General features: G+C 31.3%; 1 protein-coding gene across 4 annotated transcripts in view; it reads right to left on the bottom strand.

Moving 5' to 3' along the window:
• The window catches only part of Nos (Nitric oxide synthase), a 74,144-nt gene that overhangs the window by 27,174 nt on the left and 33,049 nt on the right, over nucleotides 1-13,921 (bottom strand). For all 4 annotated transcript variants that reach the window (XM_081985473.1, XM_081985472.1, XM_081985475.1 and 1 more), the window contains 3 exons: nucleotides 4,548-4,639; nucleotides 552-664; nucleotides 312-480 (listed from right to left, as the gene is read on the bottom strand). In XM_081985473.1, the coding sequence (XP_081841599.1) occupies nucleotides 312-480; nucleotides 552-664; nucleotides 4,548-4,639 (374 nt within the window). The remainder of the gene's footprint in view (nucleotides 1-311; nucleotides 481-551; nucleotides 665-4,547; nucleotides 4,640-13,921) is intronic.

The following is a 13,921-nucleotide window of genomic DNA, read 5'->3' as shown; positions in this document are numbered from 1 at the left end:
GTTGTTAGTTTTAGAGAACTATAATAAAACAGGCTTAGAACTAACCATCATGATTGAAACGTCATGATAAAACAGGAAATGTGATGGTTTAGGAGCTGACCGAAATACCCCGTGGGAAATAAAGGCTGGGATTTACTTGAGACCCGAAAATAAGTTATTTTGCACAACATAACAACCAGTTTGAGCCATTAATTTAAATATGTGTCGTGAAAAGTTTGAAAATGGAGAAAAAATAGATGAATCTTCAAAGCCAGCAGTTTCATTAACAACATACAACAGAGAGAAAATTTAGTGGTTTATAAACTACTTACGTTGGATGTGTTAATGGCACTTCTAAAATATACTCCTTAGGGATGTCAAAGTAGTCAGGATCATGACCATTTGCCGAGAGTACAAGAGGCAATATGTCCCACCTTGTTCCTTTCCCTTTCCAACCTAATTTCTGGCACACTTCAGTGAAATCCACGTTAATTGGGTCTCCTACAGGAAAATTAAACATATTAAGCTCAAAGTTAAATACGTTTTGTAATGAACAGAAATTGTTCTCATACCTAAGATCGATCCATCAGGTTGTCTGTAACCTGCATAACCTATTAATTGAGAATTCCACACTCTAAAGTCGTGTTTTCCGTCAGTTCTTTGAGGGAAAACTGTTATTGCTGATCTGAAAAGAACCGTACCAATTTAAATGTGCTTGTTATCTTAATGGAAGTCCAATCAACCATGCTATTTACATTAAAATTTAAAGAATGATGAATTGTTTGCATTAAAAATAACAAATAATTCCCTATGAAATATTGTATTCCTGTTAAAAAGAAAACTTTTTTAGCATCAATTCCACGAGGAAAATTAGTCGACAACGTACAGGGTGAGTTAACAATAGAGTGACGTTAACTCATTTGTTTCAAAAAATACAAAAGTTGGAGTTTAGAATTTAGTTAGAGAATATTAAGATGCAAAATTTAACATTGAACTATACAGGTTGATCAATAAATGTGTGGCAAAAATAAGATTTTTTTTTTAAATAGAACCCCATGTTTTTTAATACATTTTTAGATTCTCCATGGAATTCTAACATTTTTTTGTTAATAATGTTTGATACCTAAAAGTAATAGTTTTTCTAATATTTTAATTTTTTCAAAAGAAGATTACTTTTTGCTAAGATGAAAAAATGTTTCTAAATGTAGAATACTAATATTTGAATACTAAATAAACATTCTACAGGGACGTCAAAAAAGATTTTTGCAAATAAACTGACATTAGGTTAAAACATATATGGGTGAAATCTGGGCGATATCCAGACTGAGCAAAGTTGTCAGTTTTGACGTTTATGGCAGTTGTCACGTGATAAAGAAATTCCATTTCCTTAGAACGTGTCAACTGTCAAATTAGGGTCAAAAAACTCTAAAATACATTTTGTGTCTAAAGCTGTTTCTTGCAGTTACAACTATTCCAAATTGTGTTTTTGATGTTGAGCAAACTTTGGCGTTTGTGACAGCAATCACGTGAGACTGGTACACTATTCAATTACACAGTCATGTGACCACTGTCAAAATAATGACCAAGAAGCTTAAAACCATGCCTTATCTCGAATATTTCAAGGAAATTGTTCCATATTGTGATTTTTAGAGCTTCATGTTCAAACTGGGAAAATGTTGTCAGTTTTGACGTTTATGACAGCTGTCACGTGATATTAGAACACTATTTAAATAGACAGTGACCTACTACCTGTCAAGTTATGGATCAAAAAGCTATAAAACACGTCTTGTTTCGAACAGTGTAAGAAAATGTAGTAAACTTTGATTTTTTGCAGCTTCATGTTTTAGTTGAGCAAACTTTGACGTCTGTGACAGCAATCACATGATACTGTTAAACTATTTAACTAGACAGTCACGTGGCAAATGTCAAAGTAATGGTCAAGAAGCTTAAAACCACGACTAGTCTCGAATACTTTAAGAAAACTGTTCCATACTGTAATTTTTATAGCTTCAAGCTCAGACTGGGCAAAGTTTGTCAGTTTTGACGTTTCTGTCAATAGTCACCTGATACTGGAACACTATTTACCAAGATAGTGACCTATTAACTGTCAAAATAATGGCCAAGAAGCTAGAAACGACCACTTGTCTCGAATACTTTATAAAAACTGATCCGTACTGTGATTTTTAAAGTTTTATGTCCAGACAATGATGAATGATGAAATGAACTGTTTCAAATTGTATTTTTGATGTTGAGCAAACTTTGACGTATGTGACAGCAATGACATAATACTGTTATACTATTTAACTACAGTCACGTGACAAATGTCAAAGTAATGGTCAACGAGCTTAAAACCACGACTAGTTTCGAATACGTTAAGAAAACTCTTCCATACTGTGATTTTTAGAGCTTCATGTCTAAACTGGGAAAATTTTGTCAGTTTTGACGTTTCTGTCAACTGTCACGTGATACTAGAACACTATTTACCTAGATAGTCTATTAACTGTCAAAATAATGGTCAGAAAGCTAGAAATGACCACTTGTCTCGAATACTTTATAAAAACTGTTCCCTACTGTTATTTTTAAAGTTTTATGTTCAGACATTGCGAAGGTTGTCAGTTTTGATGTTTATGACAGTTGTCACGTGATACTGGAACGCTATATCTTTAGATAGTCACGTGATAGCTGTCAAACGAATGGTCAGGAACTTATAAAAAACATGTTTTGTTTCGAATACTGAAAGTTAACTATTATTCTACACTGTGATTTTTACAGTTGCATGCCCCGATTAGAGAAAGTTTGACAGTGTTGACGTTTGTGACATCTGTCACACAAAACTCGAACACCATCTACGTAGACAGTCCAGAGACAACTGTTAAAACAATGGTCATGGAGTCAAAAACCATGTATTTTTTCGAATATGATTAGAAAACTGTTTTAGACTGGGATTCTTGCAGCTTTTTGACCATACTGGGCAATGTTTGACAGTTGGTACATGTCGGGGAACACCATTTACTTCAGACTGTCACGTGACACCTGTCAAAATAATGCCTACGTAATTTATTGTGTAAGTAAAGTGTAACCCAAAAGTTATTTGTAATTAATTGTTCTTTGTAAAAATGTGTCGAATACTATTTTTAGTATTATTATTGGCTATTGTGGTTTCAATTTAAAAATGTCCAAGGTAATCGAACCAATAGAGAAAGAAAGCACCTTATATAGGGTGTCCCAGAAATAATGGTACCAATTAAATTGGAATCATAGAACGTCAAAAAATTTCCCAACATTGGCTAAGTTGAGATTAAGGACAGCTTAGAGAAGTTTCTTTTAAACAGTGTTATTTTGCACAGGATCTGTCAGTTTCAAACCTCAACTTAGCTTAAGTTGTACTTAAAATCAACTGGAAAGTGTCGGGGAAACAGGCTAAATATGTATTATATACCATACAGGGGGTTGAAGATTATTTTTTTCACAAATGTAAATTATTCGTAGAGTTTGTGAGATATTAACGTGGTTTGTTTTAATTTGACTAACAAGTTTTTACAGTCACCTATAAAAAAGTTAATTTGAAAAGACAAAATGTAATAATTAACAATATCTCTTGTGTAGTATGAACTTCTTAAATCAAATTTGATGAGTATTAGCATTTTAAAAGTTAAAAGTTGTAAGCAATTATTAATACCCAAATAATAAACAACCAGAAAAGGAAAATCATTATTTTCACCCTGTACAGCTACAAATATTTAAGTTTCAAAAACCAATTAAGTTCATGTGTATACGTTCTCTAAGTTGGGAACTGAATCGCATAACAGATATCTTCATTTCCTGTATACAAGTATATGTAAGTGGCAAATTAACTTTCGTTTTATCAACCAACTTGCGTATTAATCAAACTTAAACTTTACCTGTAAAACTAGATTTCAACCCCCATAATTAATTCAGTTATTACATTGAAAATGCTCATACCAGAAATATATTTCCTTCCAAGACAGATAACCAGCAACCTTTTTTAATCCCATTAGAAAAATTTTTCATTCTCACTTTAGGATTAAATTCGCATTTATGTAGAAAATTAATCCTTTTACAAAAGAACGGGAAAGCTCAGGCATTTCATCTTAGCTTTAATGTCTCCTAATTAGACTGACAGATTAAAATTATTTAACCCAATAAATCTCAAAATATGATTTTTCCGTAATATCTGAACTGCAGTCGAACGCAATGATACAATTTCGTTCCTTTCAGCGACAGAGAGGAATCTAATCGAATCTGTACGGTGGCGTATACCTATAAAATGATGTCACATGGGGATGTCTGTAAACGATTTTCGTATTAAAAACAAATTTGCTAAGAAAAAATTGTATTTTCGGGGCCATTTCCATAATTAAAAAACTTCTGAAATGAGGATATCTGCAATATCTATGGCTTATTTGTTTTCAGCATTTAAAAGTTCTGGCTTTGGACAGCAATTTTAGATTTAAATGAATTTTTAAAAGTTTGAATCACACAACGCTGTAAAATACTTGAAATAAGATTTTCATATCAGAAAACATAAATAAAATCCAATTTCTTACCTGATATTGCCTTTATTTGTACTATACTTTATATGGTTGCATAAAGCTTCAAACATTCCACTTGTAGTAGTTACGTAGCGACAATCAAAAACCTGAAACAAATTTGATTTAATACTTTTTAATAATACCAAAAGTGTTTTAATACTTAATCTCTCTCTAATGGATTTTGTACCTATGGAAGTTTCTAATTTAGTTTGATCTTTGGTAATATTATGTAAATAGCTGCTTTACAAACGTGTGACATTTGTGGTTTAAATGCCAACTTAAATCAACTATCGACAATTAATAATCGCACGATTGAATGGATTCAATTGGTTAATTTGATAATTGGCAAACTATATTAAGAGCTAATTGTTACGTGATTAGGTATATTGTTTGGATTCAGTTTTGTTTGATTTCAAATTCAAATATGTGTATAGTAATTCAGGTTTGATATTATTTGGAATAGGTAAATTGGAATGTAATACTAATTTCTCCATGTTCAAAAATTAAAGAGAATTGGACAAATGCTATGAATATTAATTCAGTTTTATATTATGTAATAAAGTTATATTTAAAATGTTAAGCACATTTCTTTGGAACATTTATACTAATGAATCTATTTACACATTTTTGTAGCAGAAGCAAACAATTTGGAAATGACATGTGTTTTCTCTTTTTTCATAACATTTAAACTTAGAGAACCTAAAAAAAATCATTTCTGTATTAGAAAATAATTTCACTAATTTTTATTTATTCCTCTATTGCTGTATTGAACAAATACCATTTACGAGGTCAAAGCGATAATTTTAACAAACTTATGCAATTGATGAGTAATTTTCTATTAACCCAAGATTTGTTTTTTTCAATCAGTATGCCCTTGGCAAAACTTTGATTAACTTAATAAGCTAATAATTCCGGATATGTTTATGCAAATTCCATGTTCAGTATTTCATTTACACTTTTTTAATTGACTATATTCTAAAGATTGAATCAAAGCAAAAAATGTCTACTGTCATTTGCGTTACGTATATTTGCATTTTTTTACAAATTGTTTACATTTTACTCAATAGCTAACTCTGTTAATTTTATATGACCGCACAGTTTAAATTAGCAAGTTGTATCCGTATTTCTCTTGAACCGCCAGTATCTGATGTCAAAATTGACATATGTTTTATTATAGTTTTTCAACGATTTGGAATTGAAAATTGACTTGAGCAATTTCAAATAGTCCGTTAAGTCAACTTTTACGAAATTTCACTGTTTTTTAACATTTTGGTAGTAAAAATTGACTGGTGTGACTGCAAATAGTCCGGTAAGTCAATTTCCATGAAATTTGACAGTTTTTCAATGTTTTGGCCTTGAAAATTAACTTGAGTAACTGCAAATAGCCTGGTAAGTCAATTTTCATGAAGTTTGACAGTTTTTGAACATTTTGGGATAGAAAATTGACTTCAGTGACTGCAAATAGTCCGGTAAGTAAATTTTCATGATATGTGGCAATTCTTCAACGTTTTGGTTTTGAGATTTGAGTGGAGTGACTGCAAATAGCCGGCTAAATCAGATTTTATTATATCTGAGCCTGTTTAGTGCTCTGACGTTAAAAATTGACTTTCACGACTGAAAACAGTGAGTCAAGTAAAATTTGGCTTTTTTTCATTATTTTGACATTGAAAATTGACTAAAGCAATTTAAAATAGTCCGTTAAGTAAATTTTTATGAAAGTTTACTGTTTTTCAAAATTTTGGCAGTGAAAAATGGCTTGACTGACTGCAAAATAGTCCGGTAAGTAAATTGTCATGAAATTTGACTGTTTTTAATTTATATAACTTGAGTGCAAATAGCCCAGTAAGTCAATTTTCATAAAATTTGACACTTTTTGAACGTTTTGGGATTGAAAATTGACTTCAGTGACTGCATATAGTCCGGTAAGTAAATTTTTATAAATTTTTTCAATGTAAATTTTATGATATTCGACTATTTTTCCTCGTTTTGACCTCGAAAATTGACTTAGGTTAACGCAGATACTCCGGTAAGTAAACTTTCATGAAATTTGACAGTTTTTTAACGTTTTGGTTTTGAAAATTGACTTTAGTGACTGCAAATAGTCCCCAGAAAGTGAGAACTGACTCCCACGACTGAAAACAGTAAGTCAAGTCAATTTTCATGATTTTTGAAATTAATTTTGACATTGAAAATAGACTGGAAAGATTGAAAATGTTTGGTTAAGCCAATTTTCCTGACTAATTTTCATCATTTTAGTCATAAAAATTGACTAAACTGACTAAAAATTTCTCGCTAAATTAATTTCCATGATACTTGTTCTAAACTGTACATAATTGTTAAGCATCATCTAGTGTGCGACACTGCCAATTAAATTTGGCTGACATATGACAATTTGGATATCAGTATCTGGCGATTCAGGAAAAATACTGCAACTTTGCAGATCAAAAGATCAAAAACGCCCTGTATTATGTAACCTCCAACTACAATGAATTGCCTTATACCTTGAAATTTGTTGTAGCAACACAATGCGTACAGTAATAAATCATAAAACATTAGTTAAATTGTTGCAACGATTTAAATAATTATATAATGAGAATTACAATGAAAATATTACTGTTGTTTTGGAAAGACTTGTGTTTGTGAGATTGGAATTTTATTTCTAAATATGTACAAATATTTGTGTACTGCTTCTATGTTATCATCCTAAGGTTACAAAAAAAATGATGCTATTGCTATTATTCCCTATAGGGTCATAATTTTTATGAATAGTGGAAAATTCAAGAAAAAAACAGGAAAGCCATTGTTTAAGCTTGTCTAAGCAGGCAACAAAATTTAACGTAATAAAAAGGAAGTAGACTATAAAATAATAAAAGGGGCTTATGGTAGGATATATAATGACAAAAGTTTAAAGTTTTACAACTTCCAGAAAAATATTCTGTAGGAACATTATTTTAAAGTGTTGACAGTGTATCCTTATTTTAAATCTGACAACATTGTTAGAACTACTGAACTAGTTGGAGCCCTTCGGATAACTTGAGGGGTGCATTTATTCATGGTCTCGTTAAAACCCGCACATTAACGTTGAAAAAACCAACCCCATTCCGTTCCTCTCCATTCTCCCTAACATCTTTTGTTTCAGGCCTATTTTATATAGTAATGGAACGACATACTGTAGTAGCCGTTCCTTTAGTGTCACCTCAAGTAGAATGGCTCAATCAATGTGTGGGTATTGAAAAATAGCCTTTGGGTTGCTGACAATTCAGCATAAACAGGAAATTAGCTATAGAAGTGAAGTAAACGCTAAAGGGCCCTTAGCCTATATGCAGTATTTCAATCGTAGGCCAATTGGATGATGTAAAAACACTAATTTGCTCTCAAGTAGCGTAGGAAATCTATTTAGTGCACTGGCGTTTTTACTGCTGATTTTGATTGCGTTTAGCGGCAATTTCAAGTTGAATTACGCGAAATATCCTACTTTAGCGAGACTCAGCTTTGAATATACTGCTCAGTTTGTTGGTTACGTAAAATTGTAAAAATGATATAGAAAATACAGTAAAAAAAGTCAATTTCAAGCACACTTACCATTGAAACCATAATTACAATGTAACAGTGTGGTAACAGGGCAAATTTTTGCAATTTTTTTACCTCATTAAATTGATTCATATTATGAAAAAAGGTTCTGCAAAGTGTTTTCTATTTCTGAGAAGGCATAACGAATTTATCAGCAAAGTTTACACGAAAACCAAGCGCGTCAAAACGACGAATTTCGTTTTAAGTGCAGTGTGACATCACGAGGCACGTTTCAGTACGGCCGCGTTTAGCGCTTTTGATGTTGTCGGTTTTAGTGTAATTATTAATTCTTCCTTTGCTTGTTTCTCAACTATTGAACGGGAAATGGTTTGTCAATATTAAATGGTGTCAGAGGGCACAAGTTTTACTTCAGGAAACATTACTTAAAGTGTCATTAAACCAAAAAAGCTGCCCTGACAAGTTTTAGCAGATTTTAGATGGTATTTATAGACATCAGGCCATTTCAAACGATTTGTGTAGGGTTTTAGGACAATTGAAGAGGTCTCTGACAAGTTTTAGGAGGTTTTCGGTAGTATTTACAGACCTCTAGCCATTATAAACGAATTTTATAAGGTTTAGTACAGTTGTAAAGTTCCCTGACAAGTTTTAGCAGATTTTAGATGGTATTTATAGACATCAGGCCATTTCAAACGATTTGTGTAGGGTTTTAGGACAATTGAAGAGGTCTCTGACAAGTTTTAGGAGGTTTTCGGTAGTATTTACAGACCTCTAGCCATTATAAACGAATTTTATAAGGTTTAGGACAGTTGTAAAGTCCTCTGACAAGTTTTAGCAGATTTTAGATGGTATTTATAGACATCAGGCCATTTCAAACGATTTGTGTAGGGTTTTAGGACAATTGAAGAGGTCTCTGACAAGTTTTAGGAGGTTTTCGGTAGTATTTACAGACCTCTAGCCATTATAATCGAATTTTATAAGGTTTAGTACAGTTGTAAAGTTCCCTGACAAGTTTTAGCAGATTTTAGATGGTATTTATCGACATCAGGGCATTTCAAACGATTTGTGTAGGGTTTTAGGACAATTGAAGAAGTCTCTGACAAGTTTTAGGAGGTTTTCGATGGTATTTACAGACCTCCAGCCATTATAAACGAATTTTATCAGGTTTAGGACAGTTGTAAAGTCTCCTGACAAGTTTTAGCAGATTTTAGATGGTATTTATAGACATCAGGGCATTTCAAACGATTTGTGTAAGGTTTTAGGACAACTGAAGAAGTCTCTGACAAGTTTTAGGATTTTTTCGGTAGTATTACAGTCCTATAACCATCATAAACGAATTTTCTAAGGTTTTCTAAGGACACTTGTAGGCTTCTCATAATTTGTAGGAGCTTTTTGATAATATTTAGGAATTTCTGGTCATTTGAAACGATTTTTCTGAAGTTTCAGATAGTTGTAAAGTCGTCTGACAAGTTTTAGCAGGTTTTAGATAGTATTTATATACCTCGGGCCATTTTAAAACGATTCGTCTAAGGTTTTAGGACAACTGAAGAGGTTTCTGACAGGTTCTAGGATGTTTTAGATAGTATTCAGAGGCTCCTGGTCATTTTGAACAATTTTTCTAAGGTTTATGCCACTTCTAATGTTCTCTAACAATGTTTAGGAGCTTTTAGTTAGTATTTAGAAGCTTTTAGCCATTTTAAAACGATTTGTTGAACTTCTAGTCGTTATAAACGAAAGCAAATCATTTCTTAGTTTAAGATTTAAGTCCTCTGACAAGATTTAGCAGTGTAGAGCTTCTTCAACTGTAGCATGGATGTCCAAATTAATTTCTTTACGTAGTAGATTTGATTTCTTCACTCTGTTTTTTAATGTTTTGTCTTCACTCGGAAATGTTCTTCTAAGATTATTTATGGTAACAATTAATATATTTTTTCAACTCAGTTTCCAACAAAATTTATAATGCCAGGCATGCGCGATTGCTGATTTAATGCTTAGTAATTCCCCAAATATTCAAAACAATTCTCCAAATTTCTCGTTAATTTCCTTAATTCCCACTAATTCTTTACCAATTCTTGAATATATTGTTCAGGGTGGCCTAATTTGCTTGTTTTTATATGAAAACTGCCAGAACCATTAAAAAAAAAACAATTTTGCAATTGCAATTTTGCATTTTTGCAAAAACACAATTTTGCTATTGTTTTTTGTTTTCTTGAAATTGTCAAATTTCCAATTTTTGACATTTTGGACAAGTCCCTGTAACCTCGTTACATTATGAGAGTTTGGGGAAAAAAGCTTTTACATTATTAATGCACTTTTTTACGCAGATTACGAATATGTTGGTATTACTTTTATAGAATCAGTATTTCTTGAGTTATGAACTAAACTTTCGGATACATTTACAAACACCTGAAAACAAGCAAATAATAGGCCACCCTGTACACTAAAATTTGCCTGAAAAATACTCCTCGATTTCTGCTGCACTTGGTCACTGTCACAGAATCACTGTGTAGACACTACCACAGCCTTTTAATTGCTTCATTTTTTTTTCCAGTTTATACAAAAAAATGTAACGCAATTAAATGTCTCTTAAAAATAAAATGGAAAGTCGTAATGAGTCCGAGCCTGGAGCAATTTAGCAGAAACGATTGTTAAATCAACAAAACTCGTTACAGTATCATGTACCCACTAGAAAAATTTCGTTGAAAAGCACACCTAGAAAAATAAGTAAACAGGACGTTGGCGGTTGAACTTAAACACTTTTCTCAGTATACTGGTATGTTAGAATTTGCTCAATTGAATTTACTCGATAAAATCAACAAACCGAAGCGATCTACAATTCCAGTTTCGAGTAAATCTAATTTAGTAAAATATTTTCTTGTGCAGGATTGGAAAATAATCAGGACAGCTAATCCGCAGATAGCGTGACGTTACAAGAAGTGCAGACTTTTTGCTGATGTAGGATATCTGTAAATTAGTTTTGTACCTACACCTTCATCTTGATTACAAACAGGATTTTAGTAATTCTACATAAACGTGATACTAAATACACAATTATTTTAATTCAAAAAACCTTACATTAGCATAATTTTGGGAGATTACTAAACAAGATCAACTTTGTGGTTAAAAGTGCCTCTGCCTACCAAACCACGAAATTTATTCAAATTAACTTCAGAGGTTTGCTTATTTTGTTTTAAAGGGAACATTGAATAATTGCTATAATACATTCCACTGATAAAAGTTGTATGGTATTTTATTAGCAAAATTGAGCCGCAAACGTGTGTTTACAAAGAGTGGAATCCCAATTAAAATCTATAACACACAAATTTTCAACCAAACTGTATTGCAGGTTTCTGACTATTGGTGATTTCAATTAAAATTGAACTGCTTCTAATCATGTTCTAGGTACTGATGTTATTTTTATCGCAAAGGGAATTGGAACAGGTGGAAAAAACAACACTACAACGAAAATGTTATTTCCTTACTCAGAAGACTTCTGGTGGAAGATTAAGTTACAACTTTCAGTATTATTTTTGTAAATGGTGTTTTATTTTCCAATTTACTTTCACCAATCTATTAAATACACTAAGGGCAAGATTTTCTGAAGTAGCTTAGCAAAATATAGAATAATCGTTTAGTTGTACAACACCTTCAACTACCAAAAAGAATGGGACGCTATTTTTTGCATTTTTTTGTGTTTTAAATTGTTAGATTAATCTTAACAAGTCTTGTGGTTAATATCTCTAGACGTTTTCGTTAGTTTGACGATTAAAGACCGTTTAGAAAATGTATTGCTAAATTTCGTTTTGTAATGTAAATCGGTTATTTGGAAAAATATCAAAAAAATTAAAAAAAAGTTTTTTAATTTAAAATTTTATCCTTTAGAACATTGCATTAAGGCACTTTTGCCCTTCTTAAGGGAGATATTTACAAAAAACTGTGTAAAAGCACAAAAAAGTGCTTTAAAAGACTCTAAACAAATTCAACCAAACTCAGTTAGTTGGACAAATTTCAAAAAAATGTAAAAAAGGAAGTTGTAGAAAATTTAATCCTCTCGAAGATTGTATTAGGATATTTTTGACCTAATAAAGTTTCTACAGGATATATTCAATATACGATAAAAAGTTCATTTAAGCGTAACTAGGTTATTTAAGAAAATATCAAAACAGTAACTTGTTGGAAATTTCATCCTCTACAACATTGAATTGGGACATTTTGCCCTAGGGGGCTTCCTAAGAGAGATATTATAAAAATTGCGTCAAAGCACAAAAAAGTGCTTTAAAAGACCCTAGACAAGTTCAACCAAACGTAACTCTGTTATTTGGAAAAATATCAAAAAAGTGTAAGAAAGGATAGTTATAAGAAATTTTATCCTCTACAAGACTGTATTGGGGCACTTTTGCCCTAAAGGGCCTTTTAAGGGACATATTTTTTAAAAATTGTGTCAAAGCACAAAAACGAGCTTTAAAAGGCACTAAACAAGTTCAACCAAGCGTAACTTCTTTATTGGGAAAAAAATAAAAAAAGCGTGAAAAGGAAAGTTGTAGAAAATTCAATCCTATCGAAGACTCTATTAGGATATTTTTGCCCTAATGAATTTCCTAAAGGATATATTCCTTAAAAACTGTGTCAATGCATAAAAAAGTGCTTTAAAAGAATTTAAGCAAGTTCATTTAAGCATAACTAGGTTAGGTTAGGTTTCAACTCAATTTTCTGGATTTTTGGAATTTTCATATAATCGGCAAAAGAATTATTAAAATCGAGTCAATTTGCATAACCAGCTGCTGAAAAGAAAGCAAAAATTTGGCTGTGTCATTCTTTTTGACGAGCAGTTTAGCTTAACAAAAAATTGAATAATCGTTTCGTTATCTGTTAGTTTTAATAAACTGGAATTGAGTTTTAAAATTGTGTTACATTTGTCTTGTTGTATAACATATAATAATATTTTAGTTTAGTAGAAATGGTCGTTTGTTTTTCATTTTGTTTAAAAGAAGTTCCAGTTTTTGGAATTATCTTTTCTTCTAATTAATATTTAAATTGCAATACCTTAATATCTACTACTTAAATGACATGTTACTAGTAAATTACTGTATAGACTGTGGTATAATTAATTGTGTATAAACGCAGGAATATACAACTAAATGAATGGATTAAAGAATTAGAATAATCCGTTTTAGCTGTGTACGTACCATCTGTGACATTTTACGAATATTCATTATTTTGTGTTTTTAGTTTTTTTGTGGTATACTGAGATATTCCGTTTGGAATAATTATTACAAAATAAACTGGCATAACATTACCGACTAAATTAAGAATTGAATTAAAATCATTAATCTTAAATCAAAGCCTGGATCAGCATACAATTTTTTAATTAACAAAATTTATACGTGCGTTGACGTACGTTGTTGCGATTTTCGGAATTTGGGTGTGTTGTTCTTTTACATTTTGTTTACATACAACTTTAGCTTTAAAAAATAATTCCATTAGCAAAAATAGGAAATCTACAAGTGATTTCCATTGGATTTTCTTGATTTGATTGATTTCAAATGGAACTAACCACTTTCAATAATTCAAGTTCAAAGATTCATTTAAATTTACGTAATATTTTTTATCTATTGGCATGGTAATATGTTAGGAAAATCTGCTTTAAAACTGGCGTAATGTTGATTCTTTCAGATTCAAAGTAAAGTGGAAAAACTCGAGATTTTCGTTTGCTTTGATATCAAAGTGACTTTTACTTTCATCCCTAAACATATTTACTTTTAGGCAATGAAACATTTTACATTAATTTTTATTTTTTTTAAATAATACTTGACCGATAAGAGAAATGGTATTTTACTCACTAAAACGTAGCATTTCTTGAA

This window comes from Ips typographus, linkage group LG8 (genome assembly GCF_016097725.1).
Source record: "Ips typographus isolate SLU linkage group LG8, UJ_Ityp_2.0, whole genome shotgun sequence".
Taxonomy (NCBI): Eukaryota; Metazoa; Arthropoda; class Insecta; order Coleoptera; family Curculionidae; genus Ips; species Ips typographus.
The sequence above is the reverse complement of the archived record's forward strand: the minus strand, read 5'-3'. Positions and strand labels throughout refer to the sequence as shown.